Raw genomic sequence first — 22,663 nt, forward strand, 5'->3', positions numbered from 1 at the left:
GATACATGATTAACTAAAAAAGAAAAAGAAAAAACAGTGGCCTTTGTACAAATGAGTTTGCAAGTGCAAACAAAATACAGAGACATCGTGAAGTTTGAAATGATTGTTGATACTTGTCACACTTTTTTCCTCATAATAAATAACCTTGAGTAACTCAGTGTCAGTGTGTTGGGTAAGATCTTACCAAATTCTTTGTAGTCACAGATTTCATTTGACATTATTGAAGGTGCTTAAAGACTACTGTAATATACAAAGTCTTTAATAGGTTGATTACTTACCAAAGAGTTTAGTCTTCTATAAAGATACCAGAAAGTACAAAACTTTAACACATTGACTACGTTTATGGGATTTCTCAGATTATGACTTTTTGTCACCATTTCTAGGACAACTGCCACATGCAAAGGCTTTACCACATTGCTTATTCATGGCATTTCTCTCCAGGATGTATTCTTTTATGTTCATCGATAACTGTGTTGTGAAAAGGTTTTATCTCATTGATTACATTTGTAAGATATGTCTTCAATGTGTTCTGCTATGTATTCGAAGATGACCATGATATCTAAGTGTTGGGAAGAAGCAAAAGAAACTTGCCCTAAGGACTGCCTTTTTGTTATTAACCGCCACTTAATCATAAACTGAAACTAAGTTCAAGTCCCGGTCATAGGGGACGTGTGTACTTAACAATATCTGACCAGCTTCCATCATTCATGTTTTGTTACCTAAAACATAACAACTATTCCTAACCATGATTTCTGTTATTCATGTTTTATTCCTCAAAATATAATACATGTTCCTAACCACAAAAGAACAAATGGCTGTGATAGTGTAGACCACACAACCTATATTTTGTATCATTTGACATAGAGTAACAAAAGAAAAAAAACCTGATTGGAAGAAAAATGTAACTGTAACTTGGCACGGGACTTTGTGGTTTTGACTTTTGGAAGATATATAACTTTCTGGCTCAGGGTGGGTGTGAGGCTGGGGTATTACAGCTGAGCTTCTGAGTATAATTTTGTGGCCCTGATTCATCAGTAGTGACTAGATTGCAATAAATTCTTATCATTTGCCTTGCCATGTGTTTGAGTTGTGTTGGATCTCAGTGGACCCCATAACATAAAGATTTTAGCACAGTATATAACCACTGTCCAGTTTGAATAGTTTCATAATGATGAAGACTACGGAGGTGTGCAAAGGCTTCATTATACTAAACACATTCATAAGGTTTTTCTCTAGCACATATTCTGTCACAATAATGAAGACTAGAGAATTGTGCAAATGCTTGACCATATTAAATATACTCATAGGGTTTCTGTCTTAACATTTCCATTGCTATGAAGAGAAATCATGAACAAGGCAACTCCTATAAAAGCAACAATTTAATTGGGACTGGCTTACAGTTTAAGAGATTTAGTCCTTTTTCATCATAGCAGGAACCATGGCAAGCATGCAAGAAAACATGATGCTGGTGAAGAAGCAGAGAGTTCTGCTTCTTGATCAAAAGGCAGCCAGGAACTGCCTGCCAGGGAGCTAGTAGGAGGGTCCATTCTGCACTGGGTGGAACTTCAAAGCCCAGTCCCATAGTGATGCACTTCCTCCAACAAGGCCACATCTCATAATAACTTCCTCCCATTCCCTGAGCCAAGCATATTTATACTAATACATTCCATTGCCTAGACCCCATATGATTGTGCATACATATGAGTATATGGGGACCATATTTAAAAACAGCACAATTCAAAATATGTGAGATTCAAATTAAAAAGTTCCATCATTTATAGCATTCTCAAAATGTTAAAAGTCTAAAGCTCTGTGGGTCCCTTGTGCTGGAGGGTTTCTCACGATGATCTCCTGACTGGGGACAGGGACAAGTTGAGAGCAGGAAGTGCTCACTACTGTCTCTGTGCTGCCTCCGGCCTGCATCGCCACTGTCTGTAGGTCTCCGGCCTGGCCTGATGTGGGAGGTCGAGGCCAAAGGACACAGAGTGCAAGTAGGAGGGGAGGTTGCCTGCCCCGGCTGCTGCCTCTGCTTGCCCACCGCTGCTGTCACTGATAGGTCTCTCCCAGATGCTGCACATGTCTCTCCACACTGAGCTGGTCCAGGCCTGGGCTGGGCCAATAAGGAGCTGGCTATCTGGCAAGGAGGCAACTTGGTGATCCAGGCAGGTTCTGGGAGAGCAGAGTTCTCCCCAAGTGTTACAGCCCTTGTGTCAAAAACTCTAGGACACCAGGATGATTTCTGAGCACCCACTTTACTCCCCCCTAGAGCCCTTATATACAGTTTTGGGGTGGGTTAGGGTCTGGCATCAGATAATGCCTATTGGCTCAGTCTGAGAGATTGGAGATACCTCATCTGCATGTGGGAGAGCCTGAGGCACTGGTCCTCATGACTGATGGTCAGCAACCTCTCTGTGGGAGGGGTTGTTGCAGGGATAAAGCTAAGTGAAAAGAACTAGGGCTTGGGAGCAGAGGGAACTCCTACCATTCAATAATGGTCCTAGTTCCAAGCTTGGTCTCAACCAAGCACTCAGCTGCTTCTCACAGTCCATCACCCTACAAAGTTCAAAGTCTCTTTTGAGATTCATCCAATCATGTAACTATAATTCCTTATACTTTCCAAAACAAATAGCACGTCATATATGTTCAAATTTACAGTACTTACTTCCCCATTCCTAATCACCATTGTGAGAACATACTGAGCCAAAAGAAGACCAAAATCCAACAAGGCAATCTCCAAATTCTGCATCTCCATGTCTGATGTCAAAGGGTTCTTCAGATCTCCAACTCCTTCCTGCTTTGCTCACTGCAGCACAATTCTTTCTCTTTGGCTGATTTTACTTCCTGAAAGTAGTTTTCCTGAGAAGGTATCCCATAGCTTCAGAACCTAAAAATCTTGGGGTCTCAAAGTAACTTCAAAATTACAGCTTCTTGTTCCAGTATCTGGGATCCAGAGATGATCTTCTGCGCTCCTCAAAAGAAAGAAGCAGGGTCTTGTCTCCAGCTCTTCCCTTTATAGTATACTAGGATCTGCTTGATACTGCTCAACTGCTGCTGTTGTTCTTTCTGCTCATCCCATGGGACTGACATATTCAATATATTGGGTTCTTCTCTGACAAAGTCTTCACTGTGTTCCTCTCATGCTCACTTCATTGTGCCAAGCCTTAGCTACACTGCATGAAACATTCATGCCTAAAAACCAGTGCCACCAGGGTGAGTCTTACACAGTACTGAGTCAAGCTGCACCACAAGGGACAACCTTGGCTATCTGTGGAATAGAACTTCTTTCTCCTCTCAGAAAACACTTACCAGAAGATGTCACCTCAGTGGTGCTGATTTCTTCTTCATCCCCAGTAATTTTTTTAACTGCAACTAACCAGCATCAGTTGTCTCAATTGTCCTTTCTATTCTTGCCTCTAAAGCCAGAGCCACATGCACAAAGCTGCTGAGTTCCTCTGCTTGCTGGGGCTGGAACATGGCCCCATCTATTACATCATCACCAGCTTTATATTTTTTAACAACTTCACTGCCTAAGCTTGGCTGTCCTTGAACTTGCTCTGTAGGTTAACCTTGAACTCAGATCTACATGGCTTTGTCTCCTGCATGCTGGGTAATACATGTGTTACAGTTTGCCTGTACTTAAGCTTTTCTTTACCTAAAACATGTTCTGTCCCAGGAAGACTTGAATCAGAAATCTGCTTGACACTCATCTCCTGGGATTTAAGGCATGTACCTCCATGCCTGTACTGAAGTATTTTATTTTAGATCTTAAAATGAAAGCCCAGAATATTAATCACAGTTCATCGGTAGTCAATTTCACACATACTGGTGACCCTTGCATCCACATGAAAACAATAACCAGGTGATAATAAAGCTTAACATGTTACAGTTCTCCTTCGCACAACTGCAAATCCATAAGTTTAGGTGGATGGAATCTTGCCCTAATGTCACCATTCCTTTAATACCATTTAATATAATTAATCACAGGATTTAGCTCCATTCAACTTCCTGGTGAGGCTTTTCTCTTTTGACCTAACATTTTATATTTTTTCTTTCTAAGATTACTATGCTTGATCAAAACAATCATCATAAGAGTAAACATAGGTCAAAGGCTTTGCTTGCTTTACTAAGAATTCCTTTGTCAATGTAAGGAAGATCAACCTCTTTACCTTATCTTCAAGGATACTCTATAGACAAGGGCAAAAGACAGAAACATTCTTCAGCAAAACATCATAAAAACTATATACAAAGTTCAAATCACCCTCAGTACATATGTGTTTGATATTTCTACTAGGGCGGTGCATTAAGTTCCACTTAATGCATGTACAAATCCAAATCTAAAAATCCACATTGTTCCATGAAACAAAACAAAACAAAACAAAACAAAACAAAACAAAACAAAACAAAACATGGTCAGGCCTTTTATAGCAATGCTTAAATCTGGAGTACAAACTTGTATCTTAGAATCTCCGTTGCTAAGAAAAGACACTGTAACCAAGGCATCTGTGTTAAAGGCAAATACTTAATTGGGCCTGGCTTACAGTCTCAAATATTTAGTCCATTACCATCATGGCAGGAAGAATGTCAACATGCTGGCAGCTATGGTGCTAAAAAAGGAGCTGAGAGTTCTGCATCTTCATGAGAAGGCATTCAGGAAGAGACTGTCTTCCATCCAAGTGGTAGGAGGGTCTGTTTTGTACTGGTCTGAGCTCCAAAACCACCACCATAGTAATTCAATTTCTTCAAAAAGGTAACATCTACTCTCATAAGACACATCTCTTAACATTGCCACTTTTTAGAGTTAAGAATATTTAAATCACCACTTTATTTCTACTATAAATTCTTTCATGCTTTTAAAAATGATTAGGATAGCCGGGCAGTGTTGGCACATGCCTTTAATCCCAGCACTTGGGAGGCAGAGGCAGGCAGATTTCTGAGTTTGAGGCCAGCCTAGTATTCAGAGTGAGTTCCAGGAAAGCCAGGGCTACACCGAGAAACCCTGCTTCAAAACAAAACAAAACAAAACAAAAATGATTATGATATGCAGAGACTTTAACATGTTGATTACTTTCAGATGGTTTCTCTCTCATATGTGTTCATTTCTGTATTCAGAAACCACTGTGGCATGTAAACAATTTCCCAACTTTAGTACAATCAAAAGTTTCTACTCAGTTTGTGCTCTTTGGAGACCACAGAGATATGCACAGGCTTTACCACATTCATTACGTTTGTAAGGTTTCCCTAAAGCGTGTGGTTCTTTAAGTGTTTGGAGAGTACAGTCACATGCAAAGGCTTTACCACATTCATTAAAATCATAAGGTTTCACTCCTGCACGTTTCTTTTGTGTATTCAGAGATGACTGTGTCCTGGAAAGGCTTTACCTCATTCATGACATTCAGTTTCTCTCCAGTATGTGCTCTATTATGATATTGGAGACCACTGTGACATGAAAAGGCTTTATCACATTGATTACAGTGATAAGGTTTCTCTCCGGTATGTGTTCTATTATGATACTGAAGACCACTCTGATGTGGAAAGGCTTTACCACATTGATTACATTGATAAGGTTTTTCTCCAGTATGTGTTCTTTTATGATATTGGAGACTACCATGATATGAAAAGGCTTTACCACATTGATTACATTCATAAGGTTTCTCTCTAGTATGTGTTCTTTTATGTAATTGGAGACGACGTTGACATGAAAAGGCTTTATCACATTGATTACATTCATAAGGTTTCTCTCCAGTATGTGTCATTTTATGATATTGGAGACTACTGTGACATGAAAAAGCTTTACCACATTGATGACATTGATAAGGTTTCTCTCCAGTATGTGTCCTTTTATGATATTGAAGACTATCGTGACATGAAAAAGCTTTACCACATTGATTACATTGATAAGGTTTTTCTCCAGTATGTGTTCTTTTATGATATTGGAGACTACCATGATATGAAAAGGCTTTACCACATTGATTACATTCATAAGGTTTTTCTCCAGTATGTGTTCTATTATGATACTGAAGACCACTCTGATATGGAAAGGCTTTACCACATTGATGACATTGATAAGGTTTCTCTCTAGTATGTGTGCTTTTATGTCTTTGGAGAGTATCCTGATGTGAAAAGGCTTTACCACATTGATTACATTGATAAGGTTTCTCTCCAGTATGTGTGCTTTTATGTCTTTGGAGAGTATCCTGATGTGAAAAGGCTTTACCACATTGATTACATTCATAAGGTTTTTCTCCAGTATGTGTCCTTTTATGATATTGGAGACTACTGTGACCTGGAAAGGCTTTACCACATTGATTACATTCATAAGGTTTCTCTCCAGTATGTGTCCTTTTATGTCTTTTGAGATGACCGCAATGTGAAAAGGCTTTACCACATAGATTACATTCATATGGTCTTTCTCCACTATGTGTCCTTTTATGGATTTTGAGATGAGACTTTCGTGAAAAGGCTTTACCACATTGATTACATTCATGTGGTTTCTCTCCAGTATGACTTCTTCCATGCCTGCAACAATAATGGGCACATTTAAAAGCTTTACCACATTCATTATCCGGATTAATCATTTTATCAATATGAATAAATTTTGCAGTTGGTCTAATAATAACACTCAGATTGTAAGGTTTTATCCCTTTGATGTTCATGGTTGTACTCGCTGACTATGGGTTGCTTTACCTCTTTGAAAATACCTGTGACAGTAAGATCATTTGTCTCACATTTTTAACATACTTTTTCTATATGAGATTTCTATATGATGTATTTCACATCTCTGATGATATCAAGGTATTAAAACCCTGATTGCTTTCTTAGTTTTTCCTGTAGTGTGCATCACACCACAGCAGCACTGTAAGCCAGAACTAACAGAAGAATTTCCAAACTTCTAGTACCCACAGAGATTTTCTGCAGTGTGACTTGGGGATGTCCCCAGTACTGTCAGAAAACCAATTAATTGCCAATGTCTATCGTATTCAGAAAGTCTACCAAAGGCAGAATACTACATATCTTCTCATTTTTCTAGAGTAGAAAGAGATACATTGCTTCTTTCAACATTCCTATGCTCACAAGGTTTTATTCATTCTGACAATTGATATACCCATTAAAAGAAGGACGAGTGAAAAGTTTCCATAATGAATTTACATCATTTGACAATTTGTCCTTTGTAGACATGTGGTATATAGATTAAGGTTTCTCAACGACTTTCTTCACTCTCATTAACTGACCACTCAATAAACTTAGAAATGTCACTACAAGAATATGAGCATCACCAAATTTATCATGGACTATTTGCTTATTAGATGCCTTTGGATACATATTTATCACTATTCAACGTGCAACATCTAAATATTATGAGACTATTCAAATTGGTAGTTCCACAGCAAAGCTCTAATGGAGCTACAAAACAATTGAAGGTATCTCTTAAGGCATTGTTTCCATGTCTTCTTCCTTACAGGAATGCCTTACAAACATAAATCAGATAACTGACATTGAGGAACATGGCTTTCTGAGAATATTATAATCATAGCTATACTTAAAGGACTGGTTTTTTTGTTTGTTTGTTTGTTTTTTTTTTTTTTTTTTTAACACACTTGCTTTTCTTTAGAGCTTCCAGAACACATTAAAATTTCCTCACAGGCATATTTGTATTAGCTTGCACATGAAAACTACCTTTCACGCCTTCTAGAACTTTGATGTTGTTCTTCAATATGATGATCTTCCCAACTGTAACCTAAAACACAGTACCAGAAAATGAATGACATAGTATTGGAAATTAGGTAAAATTCAAGTTACTGTAAATTTTGACATCACTGAACCTGATTTCTTCAGCTCAAACTTCCTTTTTCTCAATTGAAATAACAGAGGATCATCAATAACCAAGAATAACTTGTTCCATTATTTTGAAAAGCAAAAAAAATTCACAGTCTTACCTATAGCAGTGAGGTTCTGGTAGGTCTCCAGCATCACATCTTTATAAAGTTTCTTCTGGGAAGGATCCAGCAAATTCCACTCTTCTGAAGTGAAGTTCACATGCACATCATTATAAGTCACTATATCCTAAAATACCCCATACATGTGCACAAGAGAAAGCATGATTGTGACATCACTGTAAACAAATGGATACATTCTAGACAATGTTACAATGTAATTCTGGTGCTTCCTCTACTTATTTCCTGAAACAGAAGTTATAATCTAATTATGCTGTCATTTTAGACGGAAATTGAAATATAAGTTTCACCTGTGTTGCTTCTGATCCCTTGGAATAGGATATAGCCTTGAAACACAAATGGCAACTGAGTGGGATATACAGGGGGAAACAGATCATCTGTACTCAGCAAACATCTGAAAAGCTGTATGAACAATTACTAACTACAAAAATGATGAGCAAGCGGCGTGTATTTGCTCATGTCTTTAATAACAGAGGTACAGGCAGGTGTATGTCATTGAACTGGATGCTGGCATGGTCTATGTGATGTGTTGCAGGATAGCAAAAGTTACATATTAAGACCCTCACTCCCCTGTAAAAATCTACCAAGGAAACAAAAATGATAGAGAGAATTCAGGGTCCTTTACTGAAGTTCCTACAAAGAAATATACGTTCACTGCAGTTCTGTATCCATCTTACAAAAACATGAAGTGAACCAGTTTAAACAGCAACATTAATAAATTTTACTAGAAGGGAATGCATATTTAAACAGTTAAAAATGGACAGATGAAAATATTAGTAATACATATGTTGATCAGAAATAAGGAACATAGAGCAGGAAAGATAGCTCAGGATTGGAAAACTCTTGCTGGTCTTCCACATAATGGTAGTCAATTTCTAGTATTTACACGGGGATCAACAACTACCCATTTCTTCAAGATCAAGAGGACTGAGGACATATTCTGACAACAGTAAAGATGAGGCACACATGATATTCATGTTCATACACACAGGCACAATACTCTTATTTATTCAAAAATTTTAAAACAAACACAAGAATAAGGCAGAAACACATACACCTGGAATCCAATGAGTTTGAAGCCTCAGGCAGTATTGCTATCATGAACATGTTCTGTTGGGAGCCGACTTTTAGCAAAAAGCGGCTACCAGTTTTGCAGCCATCTTGAGCCATATACCCTGATAAGAGATGTGATTACAATAGCCTACAACAGCTGAGCACACTCTGATAACATCTTGCTTTAGATACCCAGGACTTTTCTTGGGTGTGTGAGATTAAAGGTGTGTATCTTAAAGGTGTGACTGAGAGATCCGATTTAGAGACAAGACCTAAGGGCATGATTAAAGGCGTGACCTGAAGTCGTGGCTTAGAAGTGAGACATATAAAAGGCTAGAGGCAGACAGAGAAAGCAACAGATTACTTGACATTAGGTAGAAGACACTTGGCTCTAGAGAGAACAATTTGGAGTAACAGAGATTAAGACACTAGGAGTAGGAGTAGACATTAGACACTCGGAAGAGAACAACAGGAGTACAACTAGGAACTAGGAACTCAAGACTTAAGACTTAGACTAGGAAGAGAGACTGAAGAATAAGTGGGATTGAATCACACTCTGTCTGGTCTCCATTCTTCCAGTCTGTCCTCACTCTCTCTCTTGCTGAACCCTGACCCGCAGACGGGAGCAGCAGCTTGGGCCAGGAAACAGTGGCAACCAAGCGCTGAGTGAAGAGGGCCACAACATTTTAGGCCACCCAAAGTAGGCCAGCCTAGGAGCCAACATTGTTCCATTTGGAGAAATATAAAATAATATAATATATAATTTTGCCAAATTTTAAAATTAAAGATGTGGATGAAGAGGTACACAGAAGCATGTGCTTATTTTACTTATTTTACAAAAACATGTCAGGTGGCTTCTGTGGTTTCTATATCTACAATCAGGACAGGAAGTGCTTCACAGAGAAATTTTGTCTTGAAAACAATAAACAAAAGATATAAAGTTAAAAATATAAAACCACCAGGCTTGCAAAATAACTTAGTATTGAATACCAAATGTTTATACTGTATCTTACGTGATTTAGGGGCTGAGACCAAATGGGGAATGTATGGGAGCATGAGAAGAAAGCTGAAGGATCAGTTTCAACCACAACACAGTAGACACACAGAACAAAATATGTCCTGTCTAAAAAGAAATACAGGGGGAAAGCTGGAGCAGAGAGTGAGGGAATGGCCAATGAAAACTTGCCCAACTGGAGACCCTCCTTATGAACAAGCTTGAATCCATGACATTAATTCGGGATAGTCTGTTATGCTCCCACATAGGAGCCCTGCATAATTGTCCATTAAGAGGCTCCACCCAGCAGCTGACTTGAAACAGACGCAGAGAACTACAGTCAAACACTGATTGGTCCTTGGGGACTGTTATGGAAGAGTTGGAGGAATGATTGATAACCCTGAAGAGGATAAGAACTCCACAGGAAGACCAACAGACCCAACTAACCTGGACCCTTGGGGACACTCACAGACCGATCCACAAACAAAATAACACACACAGTCTAGACTAAGGCCTCAGGAACATATGTAGTAGATGTGTAGCTCAGTCTTCATGATGGTCTCCAACAAATGTAGCAGGGGCTGTCCCTAAAGCTGCTCTCTATCTTTGGAATCTGATCCCTGAACTAGGCTGCCATGTCTGGATCAATGGAAAAGATGAACTTAACCCAGCAGAGACTTGATGCAGCACGGTGTGGAGATACCCAGGAGCCCACACGTTCTTAAAAGAGAAACAGAGGATATTGGAGAGAGGGATTCTGTGCAGGCAGGGGAGCTAGAGTAGGGACTTCACAAAGTTTATAGCCATTTTATTTATAACAGCTTGAAACTGGAAGAATCCCAGATGTCACTCAACCAAAATATGGATATAGAAAATGTGGTTCATTTACAAAAGGAAAAACTATTCAGCTATGAAATACAAGGACATCACAATTTTTCAGACAAATGGATACAGCTAGACACTATTATCCTGAGTGAGGTAACCCAGACCTAAAAGCACATGCATGTATGTACTCACTTACAAGTGAATAATAATCATAAAATAAAGGAAACCCACACTAGACTTCAAAGACCCATAGAAGCTGTATAAGAATGAAGGCCCAAATGAGCATGGTTGAATTTCACTCAGAAGGGAGAATAAAACAGTCATAGAAGGCAGATGGAAGAGAGAGCACTGGATAGGAGAGCAAATAAGAAAGGGGAATCAGGGAGAACCAGCAACAGGTGTAGGGAGAGAAAAGAGACAGCCAGAGGGGGAAAATGAATCAAAATCTGCAGCTGGCTGTGGGGAGGAGTTACATTTAGGATGTGGCAGAGACCATGAATTGGAGGGAGACAAGGAATCTATGAGGTTGATCTTAGCTGAGATTCATAGCAGTTAGATGTGGATGCTGAAGAGGCAACATCTGCAGTCAGGCAGGACCCCCAGTGGAGAGTTAAAGACACCAACCAATCCAAAAACCTTTCTACCCAAAATTTGTTCCTGTCCACAAGAATGCAATCTACTACATAGATTCTGTCCAGCAGCAAAATAAGCCTTTGATACCATGTTGTTGTTCTAACTTGCTACTCTGCTGCTGTGATTGAATCCTCTAAGTAAAATCATCTCGGGTAATAAATGGTTGATGTACATGGTTCTGTCAGATCAGTCTATCATTTTGGGAGCCAAGATTAGAAACTGAAGGCAAAAAGCATGGATAAACACTGTCTCCTGGCTTCCTCACTTGCTTGGTCACTGTCTCAAGCTCAGCTGGCTCTCTCATCCAACTCAGGGCCACTTGCTTAGGGATATTGCATCCCTCAGTGGAAGAGTCTTCCTAATCAATCATCAAAACTATATATCACAGACATAGCAACCAGCCGTTCTGATGAGGACAAACCCTCGATTGAGGTTCCTTCAGATGACTTAAGCTCTAAAATGTTGAGAACTGAAAACAACTGACACAGACACAATAATGAATGAGGAAGTTGTAAAAACCCCAAACCAATAAGTTAACCATATCAATACAGGAGCTCCTGCCACCCCATGAGGGACTTGGAGTTGTGGCTGAGCCAGAACAAAATAGAGGGCACCTGGCTCAGAGCAGGGAAGGATATACTGGTATGGGGAGCTGAGAGGCTGTGCTGACCTGGGGTGAGGCATCTTTAACCCCGGGTTCTCAAGCCAGTGCTACCAAAGAGGAGACTAAAACAGCTGGAAGGTGGACAGAAACTCAGATTGTCTCACAGACCTGGAAATGACCACCACAAAGGACAGTATCTCTGACCCAAGGAGAATATGCTAAATTTGTTAGAATCGATGAAGAATGATCTTCCATCTCATGACAGCTCCAAGTTCAAAACTATAGAGTCACATATGAACTGGGCAGAGGGTAGTTCAGGAGGTGGAAAATGAGGTCTTTGTTTTTCTACCCTGTAAATCAAGGTAGGCAGAGCCTGAGTTTGCCCTGGATGCTGTCTGGAAGAGCTCTCTGTCATGGACTAGTCAATGGGTCTAAGTCCTGTTGTTAAGAAGGATTTAACCTAAGGTGTGGGGCTAGTAACTAAATTGATTAGGATGAAATCTGTCTTATTTCCTCAGTAAGAGAATAACAAAGTTCCACACACAAAATAGCCAGCCACAAGGGGGCAGTAAAGGCTACCCAGCAGATTCTTCCACTTGGACAGAGGAGAAAATGAAGACAGGATGGCAGCAGCTGTGAGCCCTGTCAGGGTTCCAAGTCTACTCTAACCTTCCCAGAAATTAAGACCACAGAAAATCTGTCCACTATACCAGGCTCTGGAACATCTTCAAAGCACTTCAGGGCTATCACTCTCCAGCGTATCCACTGTAGCAGGGTTCCACGTTCAATTTAGTCATCTCCCTCCACATATAATCAAGAAAAGCCTGAAAACCAAGGCACACAGACACAATTCTGGCAGACAAGCCACTGACATAGAAACAATGGTTTTCTTAACAGCCAGCCTTTGAATTTTTTAGTTGGGAGTTCTGAGGGTCTTGGGGTTCCAGTCAATGCATTAAGATGTTATGTCCAAGTCACAGAGACCCCAACAACCAACATGGAGCCTATTGTAATGCAAACACATGGAGGTCTTTATTATGAGCTCTGTAATAAGGATTCTCACCAGTCTGCCTGACATGAGATCGAATCTGAGAGACCAAGTCTAGGGGTGCTGGGTATTTATTGCAGTTACAGCAAGATTGGGACATTAACATGCAGGCCAGCAACTTAATATTTTAAAAGCTGCATGTCTGGCATAATCTGCAGGAACCAATCAAGGTGGCAAAATCATCTGAGAACCATGATGTGTAGGCTACCTTTTTCTCTGTAAGGTGTATTAGTTATTTAAACCCTAAAGTTGTACCTTGACTAGCTGTTGACAAGGGGGTGGGTATTGTCATAGAATGTTTTCTCAAGTGGTCTTTGTGAGCTCTCTAAAACAGAATTGATTGGGCTTTACAAACTCATCTTTGTGCTTGAGGTCCTTATTATTGAAAGGTACTCCTGTTCAAGCACAAGCCATGCATGGCAGTTGAAAAGGTACTTCATCCAAAGACCTACCTCACTATCTGTTACTGTACTATCTGAAACTGTTTTCCTGAGCAGGTACTCCACAGCTCTGGAATCTCAAATATTAGGGTTTCAAAGGTAACTTCAATATTACAGCTTCTTGTTCCAGTATCTGGGATCCACACATGATCATCTTTGCTCCTCAAAAGAGATTGGGTCACTTCTTCAGCTCTTCCATCTATAACACTCTAGGTTCTGCTTGACTCTGCTCTACTGCTGCTGCTGTTCTTTCTGCTCATCCCATGGGACTGACATCTTCAATATGCTGAGTTCTTCCCCTGCGACTAGGATTCACTGTGTTCCTGTCATACACTCCCTTCACCATGCTAAGCCTTAGCTGCTCTGCATGAGATTCATTTATGTCTAAAAACCAATACCACCTGAGTGATTCTCACACATGATCAACTCCAGGTGGACAACAAGGTACAACCTTGGCTATCTTTGGAACACAGCTTCTTTGTCCTCTCAGAAAACACTCACCAGAAGATTTCACCTCAGTAATGCTGGTTTCTTCTTCATCCCCACTAATTTTTAACTACAGCTAACCAGCATCAATTGTGTCAGTCATTCCTTCTATTCTTTCCTCCCAGAGCCACATGGACAAAGCTGCTGAGTTCCTCTGATTGCTGGGGCTGGAACATGGCCTATTCTATTATTACATCATCACCAGCTTTATATTTTTCAACAACTTCACTGCCTAAGCTTGGCTGTCCTGGATCTTACTCATTAGATAAACCTTGAACTCAGAGATCTGCATGGCTCTGTCTCCTGAATGCTGGGTAATATGTGTGTAACACTTTGCCTGTATCTAAGCTTTTCTTTACTTAAAACATGTTCTGTACCAGGAAGACTTGAATCAGAAATCTGCTTGGTGCTCATCTCCTGGGATTTAAGGCATGTACCACTGTGTTTGTACTTAAGTATTTTATTTTAGATCTTAAAATCAAAGCCCAGAATAGTAATCACAGTCCATCGATGGTCAGTTTCACACATACTGGTGACCCTTGTATCCTCATAAAAATGATGACCAGGTGACAATTGAAAGATATAAAACTTTATAAAGGGTATGGAAAGTTTATATGACCCCTAGAGCTGAACCAAGAATGTAGACCTAACAGTTCACTAGCTCCAGGTTCCAGGAACTGGCTGACCACAAAGAAAGCAGAATTAAAAATACAGGTCAGCTGGGTCGTTCTGGGAACTGGCTGACCACAAAATAGATGGTTGAGCAAGATTCAATTCCTGAGGAAAACACGTACAAGATATTTCCCACATGACCAACTGAATGATGGGCTGGGACTTTCAACTATTTTTATGATATTCTTCCTTAGTTTCCCCCTAACTTCTCTGGTTTGTGTTTTTTTTCCTTTAAATACCCTTCTCCCCCTGGCCTCAAGGTCAATACTGATTGCTCTGAGTCTCGACCTCAGCTGCCTGATTCCTGAAATAAAGCCTCTTGCTGTCTTGCTAGTTACTAGAGACTAGCATGAGGGTCTCCCCTCCTGGGGGTCTTTCAATAACAACACCCAACATGATACACTTCTCTTTCCTACAACTCTGGGGGCATGTCCATAGGTCCCCTACTCATGGCACCTGGAAGCATCTCCTGTCACGCCCCTGCCTCAGATTCACAGGTGCTGCCACCGGCTCAGGGGCATCCCAGGGCCACTGTTTCCACCCGCCCACCATGGTACCTGGAAGCTCCAGTCATCTCCCCGGTCTGCCACGGCACAGCAGCAGACAATTAGATTGCAGTGTGAGGTCTGTGATGTCACAAGAAGCCCACTGATGCCACCCAGATGGAGGTGCTCTCCTCCTGAACCACTGAGATGGCAGTGGCGGTATCCTGGTGCAGTCTCTCAGGCCCTCAGTGAAGTCAGTTGGCTCCGGTGGGGATTTCTATACATCACGCTTGTGCGTACATTAGGCCAGATCCTTCATGGGAAATGTAGTCTCCAGCCGGCGCCTTCTTGCTTTTTCCTTGCGGCATCATGGGATATGTAGTTTGAAGGCCGGCCGCCTTCTTGCTTTTTCCTTGCGGCATCATGGGATATGTAGTTTGAAGGCAGACCGCCATCTTTGATTGAGTTTGCTGCTCATGCGCAGTTAGTTCTCTGACCACCATCTTGGCACTTATGGGAAATGTAGTCTCGGGCCTGCTGCTATCTCTTCTTAGCCCTGCAGTCCAGGAACTCACTCAGTAGACCAGGCTGGCCTTGAACTCAAAAATCCACCTGCCTCTGCCTCCCAAGTGCTGGGATTAAAGGCGTGCACCGTCAATTATTGATCATTATTGGCTACTGATTAGTAATGATTGTTGATTAGTACTGGCTGTTGGTTATCAATTATTGATTATCATGATTATTGATCACTTTTGGTTATTGACTAGTATTGATTATTGACCATTGATTAGTACTGATTATTGATTAACATGATTATTGATCATTATTGCATCATTGTCATCCACCTGCCTCTGCCTCCCTAGTGCTGGGATTAAAAGAGTGCACCACCACTGCCTGGCTATACCTGTCTTCTTAATGTATACTATAAAAGACAAAAGGGTTTGGACAAATGTGCTGCAGAGTCAGAGAAACCACCCATTTCTTGTGTTTCTACAAGAAAACAACTGGTCCAAATGATTTGGGCAGATTCAGAATCAGCCAAGATAGTGACACTACTCAGATGCCACTGCCTGATCTAACAAGTGAGGAGCATCACCAGGGACCTCACAGGTGGTCACATCTGGCTGATGCTTCCCATGCAGCCCTAGAGAGGACCCAGCATCCCAGTTCTCACTTCTCAGCTGCCTGCCCTTACCTACTGTGAGCAGTGATCCTGTGCTCACCATGACTTGATTTTAAGAGCTTCCCTGAGGTCTCCACACAGCACCTGACAGCAGAGCTCAGAGCAGGGCACAGATGATCATTCAAGCCTGCACAGATACTGTGAACTTGCAGAATGGCACCTAAAAGAACCCACCTCATTGTCTGATTGGCAGGTGTGCCTGGAAGCCTTGATAGATCAGTGAGTCTTACTACTCCTCAAGGTTAAAGTGTGTTTCTGGGTCAGGGTCAGATATTTTTCAGGTCTCAGGAGTGATTTTCACTCCATTAGCATTTGTTTCTGTCTTCAAAGAGAAATCTCACCCCACCCAGACTTGGGGGAGGACCCACCAATCCAGCTCTGGCTGTTCAGCTGCCTGCTCCTCCCCTCTGAGAGCAAAGATCCTACACTTACCAGGACCTGACTTCAGACCTTGTATGAGCTTTCTTCACAGCACTTGCCTTCTTCCTATAATCAAGTTGAATAGCTTCCATAGCCCATTACTCAAGGTGCAGTGGAGGTATCAATCTGACCCACAAGTGGAAGGATACCCTGGTTATTTCTTAGCATTCTGTCTAAACTCCACCCAAGTTACCTGGCAACAGCCAGGTATGCTCCTCCCCACAGTTACCTGGCAACAGCCAGGTAGACCTGACCCACTATAAAGGTGGCTGCTTGCCCCTTTCTCTCTCTTTTGAACTCTTGATTTCTTGCTCTCTCTTTCTCTTGCCCACTTGGGCTCTTCCCTTCCCCCTTCTCTCTCCACATGCTCATGCTGGGCTTCTATCTCTCTATTCTCTGTCTCTCTCTGTATTTCTCTGCTTCTACTACCCTCTTAACTTTCCTCCACATGTCTGGAATAAACTATATTCTATACTATACTGTCTCATGGTGGGTTGCTCCTGGGGAAGAGCTGTCTCAGTATGAGGCATGCCCCCTCCATGGGAAGAAATATCTCAGTGGAGGCATGAGCCTGCTGAGACATCCCCTTCCCCCACACCTCCCCCCACACCCATAGAATATATTCCATCTGTCTTTAAAGAGAGGTAGTGAAAGACCTCCAAAGGCAGATCCCCACTCAAGTCTCAGGACTGCACACACCTAAGGACTCACAAGAGACTGGCTTGATGTAAACACATGAGGCAGTTTAATATCAGAGCTCTGGGTCAGCACGTACATTACTCAGGAGACAGTGGAGCTGATCCTGAGGCTCAAAAAAAATAGGGCTTTTATAGGCAAGGGGTGGGGGAAGTGGGAAATTTTCATGTGGGTACACATGATTGTACCCACATTGCTTTACATTTCTGAACATCAGTAGGCTGTGCAGGCAGGCACAAAACAGGAAAGATGGAAGAACACCAGATGGCCCATTACTCATTTGGACATATCTCTGTTCTTTTAAGGATGTCATTGCATAATTTTTATCTTTCATGTCCAGCCAGTTTCTTAGATGATTCAACAGACCTTTGTCTTGTAACTCTACATCCTCTGTAACTAATTAACTGGGCCCAAACCTGCTGGCAGGCATTTTTAACTTTTTAGATTAGGGAAAAGGAATCACAGGGCCCTGATATTCTTACTAGTTTGGGCCTATTTCAAAATTTTCTTTTAGTAGCTATGGGGAAGAGGAGACCAGATAACTGTGAGGTAGAGTTTTAGACAGAATGCTAACACCATTAACATTAAAGAGAGGTTTTAGAAAACAAGCTTCATGCTGGGCTCAGGGAAGCTACAGCTCCCTTTCACCAGATGATAGATATCAATCAACCCTGGAAAAAATCCAGAATCATAAGGGAAAGTCAGTTGAGCACTATTGTTAGCCAGCATATCTTCATCAATGGCAAAGTGAAGAAAAAATCATAGTTGGATTAGTACAGGTTCTCTAGATAAACATATCTCAATTCATAGAGAGAATGAATCTTTGTATACAAAAAGGCTATTTAATAGAATGTCCCAATAAAGGCTGTTAGACAAGGTAAATTAGAAAAACAAGGACTGGTTCTTTTCATGTTGCAGGATATTACAGCTGATATTTAGTATATACCAGGATTCTGAAGAAATAAGTCTTTACTAATGCCAGTTTTAAAACACAAATAAACAAACAAATCACCTTTGTTTTGTAAAAATGTAGGGCAAGTACAAAAAACAAAAACACCACCCTGTTCAATGTATTTTATATATGCATGTTGTCAAATGAATTTGTAGCCCAGATTAAAGGTGGCTCTGAACATCTCAAAAGATCACGATTAATAAAGGGTTTCTCACTTCAAAAGTTGTAATTAAAAAATATGCCTCAGAGCAAGCAGGATTTGAGTTAGGGTTAGGGGATTAGACAGTCATGGTTAGAATTAGAATAATGAATTTTAGAATTAGCTTTAGGAGGTTTGGAAATTAAGAGGTGAGAGTTAGGATAAGGTTAGATTCAGGGTTAAGGTTAAGGTGGCTACCATTATTCTTGATGGTCCCACTGAATCAATATTATCCCTATTACACAAAGAAGAAATATCAGGTCTACAAGGTATTCATTTTATATCTTAATGGTTTGTTTAATTCTTATTCTGATAGCTTCTCTCTTACTTATAGAAAGGCTTCTCAAAATAACCTAAAAGTTTTTTCTAGCCATTTGCCTCCAAAACTAGCATACTAACAAAAAAGCAAAGACTTTGATATTCACAGAACTCTACAGATAATCAAAGAATAAATTGTTAAGAGCCAGACTGACTGCTGCCAGCAAAGCACATTTATGCTACCCTATGCTGAGTCTCACCATCATCTATTTCTGCAGTTAATTTTCCTCTGATATAAAATGTCCTCAGTACTCTTCTGCTCTAGACATATCTGGTTTACTTTCTTCCCAACCTCAAAATATGCTTACTAAAGGTTTTTTTTTGTTTTGTTTTGTTTTGTTTTGTTTTTCAAGACAGGGTTTCTCTGTGTAGTCCTGGCTGTCTTGGAACTCACTCTGTAGACCAGGCTGGCCTCGAACTCAGAAATTTTCCTGCCTCTGCCTCCCAAGTGCTAGGATTAAAGGCATGCACCACCACTGCCTGGCTTACTAAAGGTTTCTATGTGCAGTTTTCACTTGACAATGAAAATTCTGAAACAGGAATCCCAGAGAAGCAATAGACACAAATTCATGGCTTATTAAAAAATGACTTTTTATTAATTACATGTAGAATATACTCATGAGACATGGTCTGTTATTCACATCATGTACTTAATAGCAAATGAATTACAAATAAATTAACTTGTTAACTTGACCCTAGTTCATTTTGTTCCTAATGAAAATAAACTTAAAAATTGATATGAAAAGACACATATATTTAGCCAATATATCTACACAGGTACAATAAATATATAATGGTAATATGAGTCTGAATCTTTTCTTGGAATAGGTAACATGAGGATGTATAATTAAATTTTAACATCTACTTTTAAAAATATGATACATGTAAACATACAGTGATATCTCTATGAACCCTATCCTACTTCTACTACACAATGTGGTCTCTATTCCTGAAGATTCTAAGTTACTTTTAAAGAGTTTACTACTCCTAGACCAGAAGACATTATTAATACTAGACATTGTTCTAACTCATATAAGAATAACATATCTATGTTTTTAATTATGATATATACATATTTTAAATTTTATGGAGGCATAAACATGTTAATAATTTAAAAGATATTTACATTTAGGAAAACCTCTTTAAAAATAGATAAATACACAAAGATAGGAAGATCCAGCACAGGGTTTATCTTATCTTCTAAATTAAACCACATCCATTTTCATATCTTCGGCTCTGTTGAATTAAAATAATCACAGCAGGGCTTTTTAAATATTGCTAAACCTCTATGAGACAGACAGAGAGAGAGAGAGAGAGAGAGAGAGAGAGAGAGAGAGAGAGAGAGAGAGAGAGAGAATGAAGATGGTTGTCCAGTATTTGTACAATATGGAAGTGGAATAACTATTTAGGTAATATGAATTTGTCTCCTGACATACTAAGTAAAATATTTTTGATGTAACTGATTGTTTCTTTCAGTGCTTTACTCTTGTGAAGATCTCTAGAAAGAATCTGATTTCTGAGCCTGACATCGAATCAGCAAGTCAGTGTGTATGACAAAAAACTGTATGGGTCTCCATACTGGTGCTGTAAAATCAAGGATTAAAAGAATCTCCTGTCACCTGATCTTCATGTGAGTAGGGGTGCCAGGTCTTGGCCTACAGAAGCTAAGACATTTGGTTTTCCATTCCTCACTTAATCTTGAATCTCTCTATCTGAGGTCCTCATATAATTGTATTATTTGTGTTACAATTGTGATACTTTACACTTTTGCTAATGACTTTCTTCTCCAATAGCTGTAAAAGCCCAGCATCAAAGCATCACCTGAACAAAAGGTTAAGGAAAGGTGGACATTTTGAATTTGTATCTGAGCTGAGATGGTTGTGAGGCCCAAACTGCTCTAAAAGTTTTCAGTACTTGTCTAGTATATTAGAGTTCTATAGACTACCAAACTAATAGAATAAATTTCTCTTTACTTAAAGGGTGTTGTTTAAAATTACTTAGAGGCTGTGATGGTCTAGTTAATTCAACAATAACTAGCTATGAAGGCAAAATGCAAGGATGCAGTAGTTGCTCAGTCCACAAGGCCTGATGTCTCAGCTTAGAAGTTTAGAATAAGCTGGAATTCCAAACAAGGTGGCCCTAATGTCAGTGAAGGAATGGATTTGCTATCAAGGTGAAAGCAAGCAGCTAAAGAGCGAACACCTTCTGTTGTAGTAATTAATTTAAAAAAGCAGCCACTGGTTAAGCCAACTGGCTAAGCTGCAGCATCTCTGTCTAGCTCAGCTGCCATGTTGCATAGCCAGCTAGACACAGCCAGGCAGAAACACCAGCCCTGTCACCCATGAGACATCAGTGTGGGAGGTGGCTCTGCATTCTTCCATGCTGTCTCAGCAAGGAATGGCATTGCCCGGACCATCCCGCCAACCACGAGGGCTCGGTACAGATGAGACTCTAATGCTTAGATTATCCAAAGGCTTATACATTTGGTAATTATCAATAACAAGATGCTCTTACAATCAAAGTTGTAACCAAATACCCAACCTAGATATACCAACTACCTTTGACTGCTACAGACAAGGGAACATCAGCCTCCATGTGCCCCTCTCTCATTCTCTGTCTCACCCTTTGCTCCTCCTCTTTCTTCTCCTCCTCCTCTCCTTTACTCCTCCCACCTTAGCTACTCCTATAGCCTTCTCCTTCCATGTCATTATAGAGGCTTGCAGTACAAGTCATGGTTCAGATTAGAGCTGGGGCTTTGCAGCTCAAACATCTGGATTAATGCTGTGTCTTCCACTATCCAGACTCAGATTAAAGAAACTTTTGGGGTTTTAGTTAATTCCAGATGTAATAGAGTTAACAATGAAGGCAGCAATCCAACTCTACCCATGTCAACTTTACACACAATCATATCTTCTTATGTCATGGTTAATTTCCAAATGAAAAAAAAAAAACGTGTCATAATAATGTTTAAATGTTACAATTTCAGCAAAAAGGCAAACCATTATGTATTGGACCAGGTCATAATTATGCCTAAAACAATTGAACTACTCCTTGTACAAGCACAGACACATAAAAATGTTATAATGCATTGTGGGAACATTTTTCAGTGCAGCATCTTCAAGTGTGATAATCATTGATATTCTCTTAATTAATTTCCTGAAATTGAGAAAAGAAATCACAACTGTCTGTAGAAATACAACATTAACAAAATATGACAGAAACACTCACATCACTTATAATCCTCATTTCTGCAATTACTCATGTGGCCTTTGTTTATATTTATAATGACCTTCCCCTACTACCCATGCTGTACTTCCCCCAACCTTGATAATAACCTCAGCAGATCTGGAACTTTTCCTGGAGGAATGATTCATACCTTATTTTTGATAGGTCTATGACCTTTGTCATCCTGTCTGGGTAAGGCTGCTATAGGTTCCCATTGCTTTTAATTACAAGACATTGCATCATCAAGGGATACCATAAAACACTAGTTCTCAACGTGTGGGTCACAACTCCTGTGGGAATCTAAGAACCTTTTCTCAAGTGCTGCCTAAGACCAACTGCAAATCAAATATTAGTATTACAGTTCATCACAGTTGCAATACTACAATTAGTAAGCAGCAATATAATTCATTTTATGCTTTGGGTGTCTCCATAATATGAGAAACTGTATTCAAGGGTCCCAGCATCAGGAAGGTTGAGA

General features: G+C 40.1%; 1 protein-coding gene across 2 annotated transcripts; it reads right to left on the reverse strand.

Annotated features, from left to right (window-relative positions):
• Positions 1-682: 682 nt before the first annotated feature.
• LOC143437511 (uncharacterized) lies at positions 683-15,535 on the reverse strand. 2 transcript variants are annotated; one of them, XM_076922288.1, is made up of 5 exons: positions 15,265-15,535; positions 12,772-12,885; positions 7,935-8,061; positions 7,675-7,735; positions 683-6,516 (listed from the first exon to the last, which is right to left on the reverse strand). In XM_076922288.1, the coding sequence occupies exons 2-5, from the start codon at positions 12,784-12,786 to the stop codon at positions 5,310-5,312; spliced, it is 1,410 nt and encodes a 469-aa protein (XP_076778403.1). In that variant the 5' UTR covers positions 12,787-12,885; positions 15,265-15,535; the 3' UTR covers positions 683-5,309. The 2 variants fall into 2 exon arrangements, with proteins under 2 accessions (XP_076778403.1, XP_076778405.1); XM_076922290.1 differs by lacking the exon at positions 12,772-12,885.
• Positions 15,536-22,663: the final 7,128 nt, after the last annotated feature.

Source organism: Arvicanthis niloticus, chromosome 24 (genome assembly GCF_011762505.2).
Source record: "Arvicanthis niloticus isolate mArvNil1 chromosome 24, mArvNil1.pat.X, whole genome shotgun sequence".
NCBI classification, from domain to species: Eukaryota; Metazoa; Chordata; class Mammalia; order Rodentia; family Muridae; genus Arvicanthis; species Arvicanthis niloticus.

Coding starts and splice junctions, on each gene's coding strand:
- LOC143437511 (XM_076922288.1), bottom strand. Junction 7,736..7,934: donor CCAGAACCTCACTGCTATAG/GTAAGACTGTGA, acceptor ACTGTGTTTTAG/GTTACAGTTGGGAAGATCAT. Junction 6,517..7,674: donor AGTTCTAGAAGGCGTGAAAG/GTAGTTTTCATG, acceptor TTATTGTTGCAG/GCATGGAAGAAGTCATACTG.